General features: G+C 37.3%; 1 protein-coding gene across 3 annotated transcripts; it reads right to left on the reverse strand.

Moving 5' to 3' along the window:
* Positions 1-703: 703 nt before the first annotated feature.
* Positions 704-20,108, reverse strand: LOC146453414 (phosphatidylinositol 4-phosphate 5-kinase type-1 alpha-like). Of its 3 annotated transcripts, XM_085096509.1 has the most exons (21): positions 19,850-20,022; positions 19,560-19,636; positions 15,125-15,244; positions 13,241-13,291; positions 12,936-13,015; positions 12,015-12,089; positions 11,809-11,851; positions 10,697-10,849; positions 9,875-9,934; positions 9,246-9,329; positions 8,665-8,757; positions 7,763-7,825; positions 6,712-6,925; positions 6,217-6,322; positions 5,661-5,744; positions 5,448-5,496; positions 4,793-4,877; positions 3,786-4,031; positions 3,444-3,568; positions 1,205-1,246; positions 778-917 (listed from the first exon to the last, which is right to left on the reverse strand). In XM_085096509.1, the coding sequence occupies exons 1-20, from the start codon at positions 19,881-19,883 to the stop codon at positions 1,214-1,216; spliced, it is 1,875 nt and encodes a 624-aa protein (XP_084952635.1). In that variant the 5' UTR covers positions 19,884-20,022; the 3' UTR covers positions 778-917; positions 1,205-1,213. The 3 variants fall into 3 exon arrangements, with proteins under 3 accessions (XP_084952634.1, XP_084952635.1, XP_084952633.1); XM_085096508.1 differs by lacking the exon at positions 1,205-1,246 and having other exon boundaries at positions 704-917; XM_085096507.1 differs by lacking the exons at positions 778-917; positions 1,205-1,246 and having other exon boundaries at positions 3,040-3,568; positions 19,850-20,108.
* Positions 20,109-20,183: the final 75 nt, after the last annotated feature.

The following is a 20,183-nucleotide window of genomic DNA, read 5'->3' on the forward strand; positions in this document are numbered from 1 at the left end:
CATAACTAAAGTGACTCAACCAGAGATAATTTTGACTAAGGGCACCCTCAAAATTATTTACAACTGTAATTTCTCCACATTTCATCCCACATATCCACAATTAATTATATAATCCCATAAAACTACAATATCTTCCTGGGCCACGCTCAAAATAAGAGAGGCATCTTGGATAATGATTTACGGAGACTACAGGGATATTTCAAATCCTAAATTTGAATTAAGTTTTGCCAGCTTTTAAAAGACCAGTAACTACAACAGAACACGAAATGGTTTTGTAAAAACTAATTCAACGACGCATTGGACTTTAAAAAACAAGTTTTCCTGCGGAATGGTTGAAACTTGAGTTGGCCAGACGGCCATCAAAGCTTGATGAAGTTTTGCCATTTGTTTGGTGTTTTTCTATCGCTGCCATCCGGAACAGTAACCCGAGCACGTCTCAGTGGAGTATCTGTCTAAGAGGGGAGTGAGCCTCATTAGAGAACACGGTTTAACAGCGCTTTCGCGGTGACCAAAGATTGCCAGTCGAAAATTTCAAAATGATAAACTTATAAACAGAAAACCATAACATTCACGCCTGTGTGCACAGACGAATTAACCGAGTCTGACTTGTAACACGTCTCGGCAGCAGAATTGACTATTTGTTTTTTACAAAAAACAAACAAAAGAAAACAAAACCCTCAGTATTACCACTTGATTGGTTAGCATAACAATCCGATTACACTATCTCATAATAACAAAGTCCAAATTTTCTAAACGAATAAGAATAGCCATCAAAGTGCAGTAATCACGTGTCAGCCCCATTTTGCAGCCAGGTGCATTGTGGACCAGCTGTACTGTTATTCCACCTCGTTCTCTGCTTCCACTTCTGGAAGTTGGAAACTAACTTGACGGCGAAGAGAAGTGTGGGTAGCGCGCGCCTGAAAAAAGTTTTCAGTGAAACAAATGACAGTAACAAAACTGAACAAACAGAAGATTTGGTAAGATAAGGGACTGAGAGTGAGTACGAAGAGTGTGTCAAGGCTACACCTCCACCGCCCCCCCCCCCCCCCTCTCTCTCCCCTTACAAATTTCTTTCAATTCAGACAAATGTTACAAAGAAACAGAATAACTCATGAACACAGAAAACAAAAACACAAACGAAAAACAGTAATAAAACAAATCAAATAATAAAACAATCAAACAGAAACATGACTGCAACACAAACCTTCGGTAGTTACGTGTGAGAAATTAGTGAGTCTTGATTACTCTAAACAAACAAAACTGGTTAAAACATGCATGATTTAGTTCAGCTTGTGGGTATGACACGTTATATCTCATTACAATAACTGATCACCATCATTATTCTCCTCAGTATACAGCTATTTCAATTAACGTTGTCCGATCAAAGTATAAAGCTGTAATACAAGACCTCAACATTCTGTGGATATTTTTATGAATAAGTGCAACAAAATCAGCTATATGCCTCGTCCGTCCAGTGAAGATATACGATGGCGAGCCATTTGGATGAAAGAAATGTTAGGTTATCAAGTGGTTGAGGTGTCAGGCTCTTTTAAGATGTCTTTAAGCTTTAAGCTTTTATCCGACAACGTTAATTGAAATAGCTGTATCAATAAATAATCAAGCACAAAGGTCACAGCAATTGAGTTTAAAACTGGATAATTGTCGGTAAAGTTCATGTAGCATGGTTAATGTACAGTTATTGAAAAGACATTAATGAGTCAAATTTATATGTTGATGCTGTGGTTAATCAAGAAACAAACTGTCAGTTATAGCCATTTACATTTAAATGGAATTTTAAAATAATATACTCACCATATCCTAAAAGGAATAAAACATAGAAGTAAACTGCTTTTTGACAGTGTAAGGGAAATTTTAAGAGTTTATTTGACACCGATGCTGAGCAGCCAGCTTGCTCTAGGCACCTAAGTACATTTTAATTTTTTTCTTATGTTTGCCAGTTAATCGTTTTCCGGTTTTACTTCAGTTCAAAATTAAGTTATCGCATTTCTGTTATGTTTCTCGGTTTTACTTCAGTTCAAATGAAGTTATTGCATTTCTGTTACGTTTCCAACTTGAAAGTTCTCGGTTTGAACTTGTTATGTTTTACAAAGAATCTATTTATCAAGGCTCGCTGATCTGTAGATTTCACCAACCTTACCAAAAAGCTTACTCAGGTAGATCTAACAAGTTATGATATCGACATAATGGCAGGCCTATGGAAATCAATATGCAGTTTTGATAGTTAATCTGTTAGTAGAATTCTTTAATTCGATTCATTGAAGTTATCAGATGAGTGACTGGGCTCTAGCTTTATGACACTTTAATCAAACTGAAAGTTCTCTAGGCTTGTTTTATCCTCGGCGTTATTTTATAATTTCATCTCTCTAGGCTAACACTGTTTTGTAACTAAAGGGCAAGCTTTCCAACTGTAACTGAATGAATATATATGCATTTGAAAGGATAAAAACAGGTTGATCGCTTGAAGCATACACGTTTCAAAAATGACATGATTGCAAATGACATGGTTAAACAGAAAATTAAACAGTATGCAATACTTTGTTTCTTGGAATGACGAGGACTCTCTTTTCCTACTCTGCAACTGTCAGTGACTCTCAATACACTACCTCTGTTCATTTCATTCAATATGGTAAATCATCAAGCTACCTACACACATCTTAAAGAGTACACGAATATCACTTCATCACTCATTTAAATGAATTCATTTCATTCTCCATCAAGCCTCACATTGTTACCCTTCATTACATTTAACTGTGTTTTCTATCAAACTGCTGCATCTCAGTTTGTTTTTAACAGCCTGCAATGCCACTTTATTTGATTGTACTGACTATCCAAGTTGTCAAAAACAATGATCCCTACAAAATGTAGCCTACATCAGGCGCCATTTCATCTTAAAATCGTAATGAGCTGTTGCAAGAAACTCTTCGTAATACCAAACACCGGAACATTCCTTTGAGGATATATTTTTCTCTTGCAGAAAAAATTTCATTTCCAAAGTGTTACCAAGGACTATAAACAGGCCACCTGTTCAATCTTTTTATTATTGTTACACAGCATATTTCCATCTTATTAACTTCTAACTTTTTGGTAAAATATACTAACTTGTTTTCTGGCATTCAAAAAATACATCGTTCTAATTTTGCAATTGACACATATCGTTTAAACAGTGAATGGACTGAATGTTTGTTTCATTGAAAAGTCAAGCAATCCTATGATGTGACATTTCTCTTATTCTATGTATCATCATTTGTCACAATGTCCGCACTAACGTTTTCTGTGTATAAAATTTGTGGATTATCATCCTCTGTATTTTCTTGCATTGTATTTTCTTTGTCCTCATCTGATGATTCATGATTTGCAGTTGGTGCTGTCGATGCTGGCTGTTCAGCGGTCATGTGATGATTTGATTTGGTATTGTTACTTACAGTCTCCTGTTCAACTGGAGACGTGCTGGCAGCCTGGGTCTCCTGTTTGATCAGAGATGTGCTGGGGGACTGGGTCTCAGTTGAGTTCAATTTCTCCACTACAGACGATGAAGCCTCTTTTGGATCTAACAGGAAAACTTACGGTTACTCAAAATGGTTTACTTATAACTTAGAGGTTCCTATACTAAACCATAAGCCAGTGTTAAAAACAATGCCACTAACACAATTTTTGAGCGAATAAGAACTACTCAGACAAATAATTTTCTGCAGCCCACCAGCACGACAATGGGTCTACAGAGTCCAAGGTGGAACTGATTTTGTGGTCTAATGAAAGCTACTTACCGACAAGCACTACTTTCTTTTCTGTATTGGTATCTTCAGATGCAGTGTGGCTGTCATCTGTAGTAACTGCAGGCCTTTTGACGATTATTTGTTTATCAGATCCCGAGAATGATCTTGGTCTTCCTTTGTCAGATGTAATACTTTCACTAGTTAGTGTTCTTTCCCGCTGAGTTCTGTCATGTTCAGTCATAGATCGAACACGGTTCACAGAACCGCCCACGTTTCGCTTTCGAGGGGATACTTTCGCTGAAAGCACAAAAACAAGAGCTTCAGACACGTAGATCATGACACGCTTAGCAGGAGAAAAGAATAGCAAAGTCAAAATCATCAGACCCACATGTACAGAGCAAAGGGTCACAACAATAATTTGTCATGGAATAAAGGTATGGGCCTGCTATGGGCAATACATAATTTGCAAATAGCATTTATAACTCCCTTCTCATTACTTTGATGGTTCAAGTTTCAAAAGAGGAAACTTGCATTCCAGTCAGCACTATATTACAAAAGATACCTGTCCTGAGTTAACTAAAAGTAGCCTGCCTGCATGTTATACTTCCAACAAGTTGTACAAGGAGTCAAGTAAATTTGGACAGAAGGTGACCTGCCTTGAGTAGCTATAATCAAACAGCTTTTCTAAATTAGGTTACCCTGGGTACCAGAGGTTTTTTCTTGTGCGTGGCAAGAACACTTTTTTGGCTGGAGGCCGAACCCACGAGAAATTGTACAATGCAAGAAAATACAGAGGATGATAATTCACAAAGTTTATGCAAGAACATTAGTGGAGACATTGTGACAAATGATGATGCATAGAATAAGAGAAATGTCACATCATAGGATTGCTTTTTTTGAAACAAAGACTTGACTGACACCGGACACCATGCATGAAAAGTCTCTGGGACCCAGGGTAAAGTTAGGTGGAACTCTTCTGAAAGTTTAAGTAACTGGGTAAAAAAACAAAAAAAAACAAAACAAATAAAAGTACAGTGTGTGTGTTCAGAGTGTTGTACCTGCTGCCTTCTTGAAAACGTGATTGGACATAAATTCTTGAAACCTTGTGCAGTAGAAAGATGGTCTGTGAACTGACACTGTATCCTGCCAAATCAAGATAGCATTTTATTCAAATTTTATTCATGACAGAAAAAGCCACAATGAATGAACAAGAGTTTATAAAAGAGTAATTATGAAGCAAACAGAATGAACAAGAAACAGGCTATTAGGACTATAGATGAGAGACCAGGTCTCTACTGTTATGAAATGTGGCGCTAGTTCAGCTTATATGTTAAGACTGTCTGCATTCTTCAGTGCAGATTTGTAGAGAGTTGAAGGTATATGCACTTCACTCTTGAAAATTTACGGACTGTCCAAATCACTGCACACTAGATTCTTTCACGAAAGGCACCATGTAAATTGTTGTTCTGATTGTGCATAGGAAAGTGCAAGTGTGATACCTAAGGGCTTTCCCTTAGAAGTGTTAGACATCAAGGATATTTTCAAACACCATCTCAATTATTGTTCTTCTCCTTTGTTGCTCAGGATGATCAAGTATGCCTCCTAATCTACTGTTTCGTTTTTGTTATGACCAAGAACAACTGAGATGGTTTGCTGGAATACCCCTCTCTTCCTGCACTAAACCGCTAATGTCAAAAATTAGTCATTACTCACCCCATCATGAACAAGAGACTTCCAACCATGTTCCAATTTCTTCACTATTCTGTTTGCAAAATAGGAAATAAACATATTAATCTGAACATGTACATGTATAGTGCAACAATGATTGAGGACTTTGTTTTTACCCACATAAAAATAATGACCCTGCACAAGTTTGCAACTGGGTTTGACCTGCTCATATTCAATAGACTGTGATTTTCTCCTTACCTGTAACTTTGCAAGATATCTATAATCCCAAGAAACACAAGAAGCCGTTCACCCTTTGCATTACGAGCTGGAATTCCTCCCACCCTGAAACACAAGCACAACAGAGAAACATTCAGCATTTATAAATGGCAGTGAAAATTTACAGTGTACAAATTTTATATTTTTGAACTGTGGATGAGAGAATCACATTTACGTCTGCAACTTGAACACCTTTAAAAAAATTCAGGATTGAGCAGGAATTGAACCCATGACCTCTGTGATACTAGTACAGTGCTCTACCAACTTAGCCATCAAGCCATTTTAGCATTGGTTATTTTTGTACTTTTCAATAGGATTTTTTTTTAACATGTACAACTAAGTCATTCATAATGAAGAAGATAATGATAATACTACTAATAATAATAATAAATAAATAAATAATATTTCTATATTGAAAAATATCCTAAAAGGTCTAAAATGTCATTGTTACACTGTCCAGAAAGCTTAAACAGTAAACAACAATAAAAAACTAGACAGTTAGGACAAGCTGTATAATATACTGGGGTTTAATACTCACGGTCTCTCTTCTGTTTCATCTCCCACAGTAATTGCTTCCCATGCGGAGCTGAATCCTTCCCTTGCTTTCAGACTTCGTGCACGTTTAAGGGGTGATTGTCTATCCTCTGAAGGAAATTAAACTAATTTACACTGTAGCCTGTCACCTACTGTAACCTTGGTATGGCTTGAAAATAACAAAGGTAAAGAAGAAAATGTTTTTGTTTGCCAAATGTCACAGTGCCCTGTGTCTGAAGTGAGAAAACCATTTTCATGTACATCGCACTGATTACTAAGACACAGTTGACAGACAAAATCTAAAAGAAAACTCGGCATTAGGAACTACAATGTACAATGGAAATGAAATTGATCAAAACCTCACAGTTTGAAAATGATAAAGAGACAACTGTTAAGGACACTGTCTCTGTAAACTGCAGTTTTTGACCCTCATTTTTCCTTTTACAGCTAATTTCTTCAAAGATTCATGATGTCCATGGTTATATGTGAAAGATCCTACCTGGACTACCAGCTGTGGTTGCTTGTTGTCCATTGGAAGGTGTTTGTTTGCTGTCAGGGGATGGAGACATGAGACCTGATGGTGAATCAGGTTTCATTGGGTGATCAGTTGATGGCTCACTAAACGACCTTTTGACTCGAGGACGTCCAGTCTCCTCTACCTTGTGAATAGCAACAAGGAGACTGTAATCCATGATCTTGAAACTTTGTAACACCTGGAGGAAACACACCAAGAAAATATTAAGATGCTATTTTATGTATTTTGAGTCTCTGAAGCTTACATATGAATATCTAATCTAGCTGGATTACTGCCAATAGTAAACAAACATACTAATTTGAACATAAACAATGGCAATGTTTGTCTCAGAACAGTCTCTAATAATAATAATAATAATAATAATAATAATAATAATAATAATAACAATAACAATAACAATAACAATAACAATAACAATAATAATAATAATAATAATAATAATAATAATAATAATAATAATAATAATAATAAACCTATTTACAATTCTTGGCGATTAAAAAAAAGAGACTATTTTCAAGTACAATTTTTTTGAAGAAAAAGAAAAAAAAAACAAATCTTATCAAGTTACAATAGTATTCTCATTCGTAATAAAAAATCATATGATCACATCATCACCAAATATATTCGGAAGTTAAAATACGGTCCTTAATGACGAAAAAACAACTCTTATTAAAAGTATAATTGGATTATATCGTCATTAAAAACAACTAAAATTACGAAAATTAAGAAAAGACAGGAAAAAAAAAACCTAAGAAATTCATTCTCATCCTAAAATCTAGCCAGTTGTTTATCGATAATAATCATTGGTCAAAATCATAATAATAATAATAATAATAATAATAATGATAATGATAATAATGATGATAATAATAATAATAACAATAATAATAATATTAATAATAATAATAATATTGTCTAACTCTGATAGCTATATCAAGAGTGGTCCATTAACCTGATACCATCCATGTCAATGGGAACATGTCTACTAAATTGTTGTAAGTTATACATTACATACCCTGCAATCTCTTTGTATTGTCCTCATCACAGCAGTGTACGTATCAGGTTCAAGAAAAAGGCCCTGTAAACAAGAGTAAAGCTTAGTGAGTAGTTCCATCTTTAAACATGTGCCCCTACTTCGAACCAAACCACTTGTAGAGGCAATTCAGTCTGCCTAAAGAGACAAATACAATGACAATGTCACATATTTGCTACATTACACTATTCTTGAATGTATTGCAAGTGTCTGCATGTTAACTGAGGTGTCTTGCCATCATTGTATTTCTGAGAACTGCCATTTTTGGGCCGTTTACATGACAGGTAAAAAATGCTACTGACCCATTGAAAAGTGGTACAGTACTCATAATTTCTGTAAAGAAATAACTGTGCTGTTTTGGGTCCATAGTTGCCTATGGACTTTTCATCAGATCCGTACCATTTTTTACCTGTCGTGTAGCAGCCCTTGTGTGTGAACAGTACATGCTGTAACTTGAACTTTAGTATAATGCACATAGCAGCCCTTAGCTGCAACTTCAGGCTATGTAACGACACCACTCCAAGTACAGTTTAAATACCCCATATCAGACCTGAATAAACTATGTTAACACAAGGAATGTACATTGTATATGTTGTAGGTTAAAATGAATCCCAGGTTAAAATGATTTCAACCTAGGTTGATTTGTATTTTCCTTTGTTTAAAATGTAACTTACCCAACCTTAACAAAGGAAAATACAAATCAACCTAGGTTGAAATCATTTTAACCTGGATTCATTTTAACCTACAACATATACACTGTATGTCAGTGGTATCCACCTCACTATAGCACAAGGGGCTAGAGTTTCAAAAGATTAATATATATATATACAATAATTTTATTATTTGTGTGGTTTAAATACTGGTACTTGTCATGTCAGAGCTACCTCTGGGTGATCATTTAAGAAATCCAAGTCTTTTAATGTGGGTGTTTCCTTTGCTCTTTCAGCTTTAGATGCCTTTCTTTTGTATGTTGATCCCTGCAGATAAAAAATAAATGTACATGTACATAAACATGATGCAGGGATGAATACACATAAAGCCACAATCCTAAAGGTTGAGACTTGATGACATATAGTAATATTGGCCTCTGCCATTTGTCTGATGAATAATCATCTGAGATCTCAATGTGAAAGCACAACTGTGACATGGTTTATACATTTGTACATTGTAAAAGTTAAACATGGAGAGTAGCAAATGAATGCAGAACGCCTGCTAGAGGAGGAAAACAAATACCAAACATTAAACATTATTCTCTTTATTACTACAGCTAAAGTACTGTGGCCAGATCTCACATCTGCTGCCACAGGATATAAAAACATGACTTCCATTATTATAATTGCCTCAAGTACTGCTACAAACAGTCAAAATGCAGCATACAGTTTGTAACTAAATCACGCCAGACTACTAATACAACAACATGTATCCAAATCAAATACTAGTGCTCAGTGGAAGAGGATAACTTTACCTTAAGATCATATTTGAAATGTATTTTGTATTCCCGAGGTAGGAGATTGTTCATCACCACTAATCTTATATTCTTGCCTCCACACTGTTGAGAAAAATAATGAATTTTTCATTAAGAGCTGTTAACAAATGGGAGTTTATGTAATATATATATGTACTGTAACCGGCTCAGGTTTACAGGAAAAGTATATCAACTGAAATTTGTGACAAGGTTCTGCAACAGAAACTCAAACATATTTAGTGATATGCACAATGTCAAGTACTTTAAACAAAGTAATAAGAAAAGGGAAGGAAGGAAAAGAAAAGAGGTTTGCAATAATTATACCATTGAATGGATGAATGAATGAACGAATCAATGAACAAACAAAATAACATAACAAATGGATGAATGGCCTGCTGGCTGGTTGGTTGGATGGATTGATGGATGGATGGTTGGCTGGATTGACAATTTCCATTCTTGACTTATAAACCTGAGTCCAGTTACAGGGACAAAAGTCACAGCTGCAGTGAACAGAAGAGGACTAAAAGCTATTACAAGCTGTTATAAGGTGGTCTCTCTGTGTTTGCTTTAATTAAACTTTCGAACTGGTGTGTTTATTTTTATTATAGGGAGCAATAAAAAACAAATACCTGATAGCAATACAGGCCAAAGTACTTTGGTAACAGCGTTCTCTTGTTCTGGTTCAAATTCTACAAAGATATTAAGATGTATTACTGCAATAATCAGTGAATACTGCTGTATATGTGCTTCATTGTATGGTGTCCTAGTCATCACAAAGGATGCTGTGAAGGTAATCTATTGTTGAAATTAATTTGCACAGCGTACATTTATTTGGGCCATAATTACACTGTGAAAGGCATGGTGAAATCATCATTATTTCCTTGAACTACTTTGAGCAATGCCTTAAATTATTTGCATGTCCCCCTCTGATGCCTAAAATAGTTAAATATTAATTTCTTTTCTGACTGTTAAAGAAGCTTAGTAAATATAAATGTGAGGTGGGTGGGGGAAGGGGGGGGGGGGGGGTCGGGTGGTAATGCCAGTAACCATCAACTGATTATTTTACAATAACTGTCCAAATTCCTGCGCGCTGATTGGCTTCTAGCTATTGTCTATAAGAGTACAGACAATAAAAATGATGCCAGATGTAATGCGCACGCTTTCTCAACGAAAAAAATAGCCAATTCTGCTCGTACTTTTTCCATGTTATTGTAAAAAACAAATCGACCGCAGTTTTCCATGGTGTATACTCTTATAGACCATAAAATGAGGCTATAAAATGTCCAAAACTTGGCAGTGAAACAACTCGCCTGCGGCTCATAGTTCCACTTGAGTTTTGAACATTTTTTGACATCATTTTATGGTCTGTAAGAGTATATATAGACCATAGAAAACTGCCGTTGATTTGTAAAGTGTACAGTATATATACAACACAATAAGCCTTCACTTACTAAGTAGTATCCTGGTAAGAGTTTCTGAAGAAACTCTGCCTCCTTGTGCTGTACAGTTTTGACAACAAACTCATCATCATTTGTAACATAAAATAATGCACCACTCGCTCCTGAATTGGCAAGTTCCACCAGTGGTTCATTACACAGAGCCATCTACAGAAATACATGTACAGAAAAAAAAATCATGTAAATACTGTTGATAGTCAAGCTATGCAAAATTTATCTACAAATTTAATAAAGCAGTTCAAATTTTTTTAAAGTAAGGATAAGTTAAGTCTCATTTTTAGTAAGAAATTAAAAAATGGATTCTTGGAGGAATTCCTTACTTGGTGACGATAGGACACGCACAATGTACATGACTCTATAGAATTCAATCACACCCAGATTCTATTGTCGCTAATTCAAAACATTACGTAAATTTAATTAAATTTATAAAAATAATTAAGCCTAGTTTTCATATGTTGGGAAAATCCCAGATGATCCAGGGATTTCACTGTTTCCTGACCATCCCAGACTTTTTCGACTTATGAAAACTGGAAATCGTAGACATCCCCCATCATCTCGGATGGTCACAGACAAATTAGGAAAATCGGGAGTGTTTCTATTTTCACAACGCATCCCAGATTTCTGTGATGGTCGGTGATCATTTCCGACATATGAAAACTCAAATTTGTACTGTTGGGGATGTCGGCAACAGTTTTAGCTCATTACCAATCCTCTAAATTCCTTCGCTCCAGTTCTTCACTTCCCCCCAACATATAAAAATGGCATCCGTCACTGATGAATACCTCAAATCTGGGACAGACGTCTGGCGACTTCCCGATATCTCGGCAAAATCTGGGACAGTCGGGAAATGGTGAAATCCCTGATTGTCTGGATTTCTCCGACATATGAAAACTAGGCTTTATAGCTGATCACAACCAAAGACTTTGCAATGGGCATCTCAGTTCATTGTAAGAATGCACAACACAAATTACATGACACTAGTATAGATGTGAGAAATGTTATATGCTGGTTTTTATAATTATTATAAGACAGATTTGTTACTTTGCTTGGACAGTTCTGGACAAAAGTCTAAGTTCCATTAGTTAGCTCTGCTTACTTTTACTAACCATAAATTCAGCTGGATTCATTCCAAATAAATCACGAAAATACCTGAAAAGGACAAGATTGTGGAAATTCTAGTAAGTTCAAAGGATAACTAGATAATACTGGGATATTATTGTAGGGTGATGAATCTTGGTGACATGTAATGTAGGTAAACTATAAATGTTAGTATGGAACACATGAGACATAATACATTTTAACAAAAACTTACCTAAAAGCAACAGGTGAATATGTTTTGAATTTAAAATCACTAAAACGATGAGATGGGGTCTCTCTTGTTCCATCACTGTAAAAGATGCAACAAAAAGGAAACCTTGATACAGTTTGCTTTTTATGGCTGTTAGAATTTTTGTTTCTCAAGGTCTATCTGAAATCTTAAAGCCAAATTAATGAGACAGAATTCCTGACTTAATCAAGTGTAACATAAAATATACTACTGGAGATGCTGGGTGCAATACCATGGAAGAGCTGGCCATCTACATCAGCCATCGCATTTTTCTCAAGGAGGCCTGAACCCCTAAGCACAACACCAAATAATTATAACTGTCGAACCTCCCATAAGTGACCACCTAAAATGCCAAGATTGAGTGGTCGCTTACGAGAGGTGGTCGTTTACAAGGCGTCGAACCAGAGGGGGTCTCTTCCAGGAACAGGTCTGACACATGTACTTATACAAAGAGAATTTATATGCATACATTTTCCAAGTTTCAGTATGAGCAATGATAGGTTGTCACTAAAAGTTCCTCGTAAACTCTGAGTAGTGTAGTACATACAGCGGGACGTGGAGATTAAACCATGTGTTAAGTGGTCGCTTCTAAGAGGTTAAAAATGATGAAAAATTGTGATGGCATCACCTCAAAAGGTGGTTGCAGCCGCCTTTGAGAGGTTCCTACTATCTAGGGTTTTGACTGGGCAACATTTGGTGTTTTAGATAGGTTGTTGCACATGGAGACTGTTCAACTACAGGTATTATCTCAATCATAACACAACACAGTACAATTACTACAATACACACTCACAGAATAGCTCCTAGAATCCAATCAATGAAATTCTAAATAATACACAATTTATTTCAGTGTATTCTGGAAACCATTTTACAGGATGTGTAGTAATTTAGTAAACATGTATTCACCTTGGAAATGACACAGTTTCTACTTCAGCAAAATCCTGCATCAGAACATCACGGTCAGGTTTGGCAGATAACCTTCCAACCTTCAAACAATAATAATTATTATGATATGTGTTTCAAATATAATATATACATTATTTTTCAAGTTACTGAAATAATTAATTAAAAATGCTTGTGATGCCTGGCCTGATTGGATATCTGTGGAGATTTTAAGCTTTACATTGTACTGTATAATAGTTTATTGATATAAAAATGCACTTGTTAAAAAGACTTAAAGTTTAGTTAAGAAAAAGTGTAGAGACACTCACTGTAAATCCTATCCCAAGCTGAATTGCTGACATAAGCGCTGATGAGGGAGTCTAAGAAAATTGGCAAAAACAAAAAATAATAATCATTCAACAAAATGATGCATGCATACAGATATACAGCCTTGACTGTATTTTTCCAGGTTGCAAACTTTTAGTGTTAAATTAAAATCAAATGTAGAGCAAACTAAACAATCAAGTTGTTAAAAGTAACCAGTTGTTCTTCAGGCTCTAGCATTCTTCACGCCTCAACCAGGCATGAAGACCTCTTAGCCAATCCAAATACAATCAGCTGAACTTACTGTAATTGGGTCAAACGCCGAACTTCACACGAACTTAGTTGAATTGAGTTTGGCTCATGTGAAGTACTACATTTGACTCAGGTCTACGCCTTTTTTAACAAGATGTCTGCGACTTAAAATCCAAAGCACAGTAGTTGGCTTTTTACCTGGCTGCCGACACTTAGTGAGAACCCAGAAATCCACGAACAGAAATAAATTATTATTATTATCATCATCCACCACCACCACCATCAACAAAATTATTACTTTGAACAAGAAGCATGATAAAGTCAGTTTGTAATGTTGGAGCATGAATCAAGTTCACACCTAACGCTTCCTTCAGTAGGAAAGTGTTTTGAGTGTAGCAAGGCAATAGTTTTGCTTTGCGAATACTTGTGTATTTTGAGGGAAAGAAATGGTTCGGTGAGGTACAGTGTATGACTATGCTCAAGTGTACCATATTTTCTCGATTAAACGCCCCCGGCGTTTATTTAAAATTTGGCAGTTTTGACCCGGCGTTTTTTTGAGGCCGGCGTTTAATCAGGGTCCGGCATTTAATAATGAAATGCGATTTCAGCCATTTTTCCTAGTTGATTTCTTATTACCGATCCCCGGAAATCTAGGGGCAGTTTGTCAGTGCTGGACGATTTTTCCCTGGATTATCCGAAGTTACAGTATTATGGTACAGTACATACGGCACCATTTGGGCTCTATCCTAATACGCTACTATACGAATAGAAAATCAAAGAACCAAGGAAACATTTGAAATTGATTGCTGTGTGCGGGGGTACCAGGTTACCGAAAAACACTGGAAAGATATCACGATCGGTGAAGGTCTTACTGTATGCCATGAAGAAAACAAGTAGGACCCATGTGCAGTGGCTGTTTATCGTGAGCATGAACCTGGTAATGAAAGGATAAATGTCGGGCATATACCTATCGAGCTGTCATCGACTCTTCTCTTCTTCATCAAACATGGAGGGAATATTTGAGGTAAAGTGAGACAGAAAAACTATCGAGCAAGCAATTTGGACAAGGTGGCGTTGAAGTCCCTATTACTGGGCAATGCGCGATTTCCACCCAGAAAGAACAACTCATGAAAAGACTGAAACAACTTATAAACAAACGCTGGAGGGATCCTCGCAATTCAAACGACAGTGAGCACTACAACACAAGAAAGAAAGTGCGTTAATAATACAACACGAACACGGATTCATTGCTATATCTTATTTCGCTGTGCAGCAACTATCCCAGTTATGTTATGCCGGTATTTTTCCTTTGAACGTTTATTAAAATACCAAAACAGCATACCGTACTTGGTATGTCGTAACAGTGCCATTCAAGAGGTTACTATTTACTTGTAATCGGTCCTTGACCTCGACCCCTAATAAATGCTGGGACCCCGATCAAACGCCGCGGCCCCGATTAAACGCCCCCGGCATTTATTTAAAAATTGGCAGTTTTGACCCGGCGTTTAAACGAAGCCGGCGTTAAATCGGGGTCCGGCGTTTAATCGAGAAAATACGGTAATCTCAAGGTGTATAGAGTTATTTTGAAGAATTCACAGCTGGTGTTCTTTGGTTGATTGGCTTGGCTTTCCACTAACCTTTTTGTATGTTGTTTCTCCAGTCTCATCCACCCTACGATGACCCAGCTTTGCTCGTGGAGTTGAAGGATTCTTGTCTCTGTCTTTGTCAGCTGATGTAAAGGACTGTGTGCGAGACATCTTGAAAAAGAAAGCAACACGTATAAATGAACAACAGGTTTATCACAAATCTAAATAGTTAATTTTAGTTATATACGACACCTTTAAGTTTGAGTTTCAGCAATTTTGTGGAGTACATGGAGAAGCGAGGGGGCATAATGTAGGGGGTAACCACATTGTGTAAGTTCTTCCTTAGTATTCATTTCTGTTGTGCTGAAGCAAGAGAAGAAATTCGTGATCAATGGACTTTGGAATTCTACAACAAAGTTTTCAGAAAATTTGTATGTCAAGGAAATCATTTTCTTATGTGATGTTGGAAAACTGCATCACGCAGACACATTAATCGCAAGAAATGTCTCGCCCATGAAGGAGCCTCCAACCAACCAACCTATGTCACTGCATGATATTATAAAAGAAAATACAGGGAGATGTAAAGAATCAACCATAAGAGGACACTGAAAAAATCTGAGCCCCAGATTCAAACCCACGGCCCTCTGTGTTCTAGATCGGATGCTCTAACCTCTGAGCTACTGAGGACTCGTTGGCGAACAAGGGTCATTTTTGTGGGTTACGAACCGCATCACGCAGTCATGCAGTCACGTGATGCAGTTCGTAAGTCCAACCCACAAAAATGACTCTTGCTTGCCAACAAGTCCTCAGTAGCTCAGAGATTAGAGCATCCGATCTAGATGTTGGAAACACAGCTCAGCAGAAGGAACCCCTTATACCGCATGACCTACCCAGCATGCCATGGGTCAAGCTCGGAGTCGACATATTTGAACACCATTCCCACCACTACCTACTGGTTGCAGATTATTTCAGCAAATTTCCTATTGTGAAGAAACTGTCTAATCAGACGTCAGGTCACGTAATTAATCTCCTCAAGACAATATTTGCAGAATATGGGATTTCAGCAGTAGTGTACACAGATCAAGGAACTCAATTTGCATCTGAGGAGTTCAGAGCATTCGCTGTTCAATACAGGTTCCAGGTGCAGCACTCAAGCCCAAGGTACCCTCAGTCGAATGGTTTCATTGAAGCCATGGTCAAAACGGCAAAGAACATCATGTAAAAGGCAGAAGAGTCAGGTTCTGATCCACACCTTGCAAGCTGATATACAGATCCACGCCAATCAGACCGGGTCAACTAAGTCCAGCAGAACTGCTCACCCAGCGCAAGTATAGAGCACTACTTCCCATTCATCAATATCTACATCCTAATCTGGAGAAGAGCAGAGAAGCGCAGATAGCACAGAAACAGACCCAAGCAGATTACTACAATCAGAAAGCCAAGCAGCTTCAGGATCTGAAGCAATACCAGAGTGTTCGCGTGCAATTGGATCCTAATAAGCCAGTCTGGCAGAAAGCCACAGTGATTCAGCAACCCACTGACAGGTCACCCAGACGTTATCAAGTGCAGACCGAATCTGGAGCGAAATATTTCAGAAACCGTCGACACTTGCGTCCTGCAATTCAGAGCGACCAATCAGAAGAGCTAATAGGGCAGCCTGCCCTTCCGCCAGAGTCAGTTGCGCCAGCATCACCACCGACGAAAACCGTCAGCCAGACATTGCCGACGCAGTGTGCGCAAGACCACACCCATCCCAGCATTGCAGCCTCTAGACCAAGACGAACTGTTAGACAACCAAAAAGACTGATCGCAGAAGTGTAGCTGTAGGAACACTAAAAAAAAAACTTTGAGGAACTTTCAGTTGATTTTGTTCAGTTGTTTTATTTTTTTTAATAAGAAAGGGGGATGTTGTAATACTAGATGCGTGCAGAATGTGTGAAGCACTCAGAATAATTAAGCTATGAATAATGCGTGCAGAATGTGTGAACCACTAGGGATATTTAAGCTATTCATTATTATTCAAGTTCAGTTGAGTTCAACCGTCGTTCGGTTATAATAAAAATCTTTGTGTCAGTCGCTTCGCGTTCGAGTAAGTAAAACCTAGAGAGTCAAATAGCATGAGGAAATATCAATCAATGGTACCTCAAACAGTCCTTTTCAGGACTCCACTCATCCAGATAATCACAATTTACCACCTTATGACCATAATATGCAGTTATGCATAGCTTTCCATGCTACCATAGGCTAATAAGACATCATAATCTCCACATCCTGACATTTGTCCTCTCCTTAGTTGAAACCAACCTCTCACAGGAGATCACACACATGTAGTAGGCTTCAAATTTGGTTGGTTGCTTAAGGGAGGGTCAAGTGTAGCTACATTGACACAAGCTTTTTAAAGTACAGCTGATGAGTAGAAAATGTACATAGAAAACAATTTCATAATACCTGTGCACATGGTACTACTCTGGGTGCCCGAGGTTAATTTTTCGTTTGAAAGAGGGAGATTACGCGGCGAAGCCACGGAAGCGAGACGCAAAGCACCAAGAGGAAAAAATAACGTCTGGTTGCACAAATACTGAACCTCATTTCCATGCTGTTTCATGTATCAGATATCCCACCAAACCAGTTTTCGATTGGCGGGGAGACATGGTGCCTGGTTGTTATCATTTTTGACATTTCTGACATCCGATCGCGATAAACAATCGCACCTGCTGCAGCAAACCGTGAAATTATAGGTACGCTGGAAAAATGTTGAGGAACATTATTACGCCAATTAAAATTGTTCGCTCATCTGTCGACGATTTTGGCAGGGTTTGTAACACGAGTTTGATAATTTATGGCTACGGGAAACTAAATTTATTTTATGCCGAAAATGCAAAGAAGCTAAATGTTGTGGCGCGATTATCCTCTGTTTTGGGATTTCCTGTTTGTAAACAAGATGATGCCTCTTCACGGTTGTGTATGAAATGCAGAAGAGAGTTGGAAAAGTTAGAAAACCTAAATGGAGCCTTGGAAATTTTCAGAAATCAAGCACATCAGACATTTCAGATGCAAAGAGAACTAGTCGAAAACAGCATGCAAACACGAACAAAGAGTTGCCATGGAAATTCTCCACAAAGTCCGATCGCAAAGAAGGCTGCTCCGAAATCACCTTTCCGTCCTGCTGGCCGAAGACAAATTTTGACTCCCGTCACTACTCAAAATGTAGCTAGGAGCAAATTGCTGGAGCAAGTTGAAAGATTAAGGATTTACCACAACTCCTTGGTAAAACAGCCAACACATCCTTCTGTTTTAGGAAAGCCAACAACGCTTCTTCTTGCACTGGTTTTAATGCAGCAATATCAGAAAATGTGGACCACAGAGCTACCTGAACAGCACTTCCAAATGCACAAAAGAATTCACGATCGTCAAAAGCAGCCGCCATATTGATGCTTACATTTTCTATCTAAATCGGTTCGTCAGCTGGGAAACCACACTTTTCTTAAGCTTGCCAATCAGAGTTGTTGTTTTATCTGAGGAACCAATCAGCGAACTAGGACAAATTCTGTCCCAATTTGATGATATGGAAATGAATATCTCAGCTCGTGCGACCAGAGGCCCGTCGCCTTCTATTTTGGTTTTTCAGGGATAATTTATTTTTATCAATGGGCCTCTGGTGGTACAGCTGATGAATAGAAAATGTACATAGATAACAATTTTATAATACCCATGCACATGGCACAGCTGATGTGTAGAAAATGTACATAGATAACAATTTTATAATACCCATGCACATGGTATAATTTGTAGTTTAGTCTCTAAGCTTGATTAACTAAAATAAATTATAGAGGCCTCATTTTTATTCCTTCTTAGAAATTCCAAACAAAGTTGAGAACAAGCATCAAAGAAGAAAGCAGGGCTACTTAATTCTCCACTCCGTCAAGGGATGGGAAGTGAAGGAATGAACTAACAAACAAATGAATGATACGGTATTTTAATTTGAGACAGTGATAACTAGTTATTATTATTATAAATTATTATCCTAACAACTTGAAACAAAACAGGAAAGATTTCCACACAACCCCATACATTAAATATTACATGCACTACTATAGTCAGAAAATGTATGCATACTAATTATAACTGGGGCTGCCAAATAAATTTCACTTCAATAAAGACAAAAAATCTTTGTGATATGATAAGCTTACAGGAGTTTGAAACAAAAATTTTAATATCAGCTCCAAATTGCATCTCAAGTGTCTTCCAAATATTATCTGTTCATTTGCTTTAAAACACACAGTGATTGAATGAACTCTCCCAAAAAGCTGTTATCTAAATAGACCTTTGATAATTGCTCCAACATACTGCCGCTGCTGCCGATTTTCAGCTGCTATATATACAGTTTATATTTTGGCTGATCCAATGAACCCTGAATGCTATTCCTGGAATTCTAACAGCATGACGTTCATTCATTCCTTTTCACATTACGGTTTTTTTTACTTACGTCTAAAGGCGCAGGCTTGCTCTTTGGCTTGGCTGATGTGCTGCCTATCGATACCTTATAAGAGGTTGTCCCTTTCGCTACAAAATAAAAATATTTTTGCTAAGTCAATATAAAGTCGGCATACAGCAAGCAAATGCTCGCAGCATCGATCTTCAACGAAGCAATCTTCCCACAAAAGTCTTCCGAAGTTCTTTTCCACCCAAATAAAGAATTAAAGAAAAGAATGAATTCCAAACAAATAAATAAATAAATAAATAAATAAATAAATAATACTCTCTGCATGATCCTACCTGGTTCTAAATTCAGGCTCAACCCTGTCGCCATAAGCCTAACCTTTCTCACATTGGAGGCAAAATACTGCCAACAAATAATTACCTTCCGCACTCAACGACATGCATGGCATACAGTTTAGACGAAACACCATAAAATTGGGAAATCTGAAAATTTTCTCACTGTGTTATTTCAAGAGGAGGTAAGATCAGGCGATAAATAACATAATTTATAGAAAAACACTACATCCACCACCTCAAAGCAAAACAGCAAGTTCATAGCTTTTACCGGCACAGCCTCTTGGGTAAAACCACTCCAATAAAATCAATAACTTGTCGGTTAGATCTCGGCAAA

This window comes from Pavona decussata, unplaced genomic scaffold (assembly GCF_977016875.1).
Source record: "Pavona decussata unplaced genomic scaffold, jaPavDecu1.1 SCAFFOLD_330, whole genome shotgun sequence".
Taxonomy (NCBI): Eukaryota; Metazoa; Cnidaria; class Anthozoa; order Scleractinia; family Agariciidae; genus Pavona; species Pavona decussata.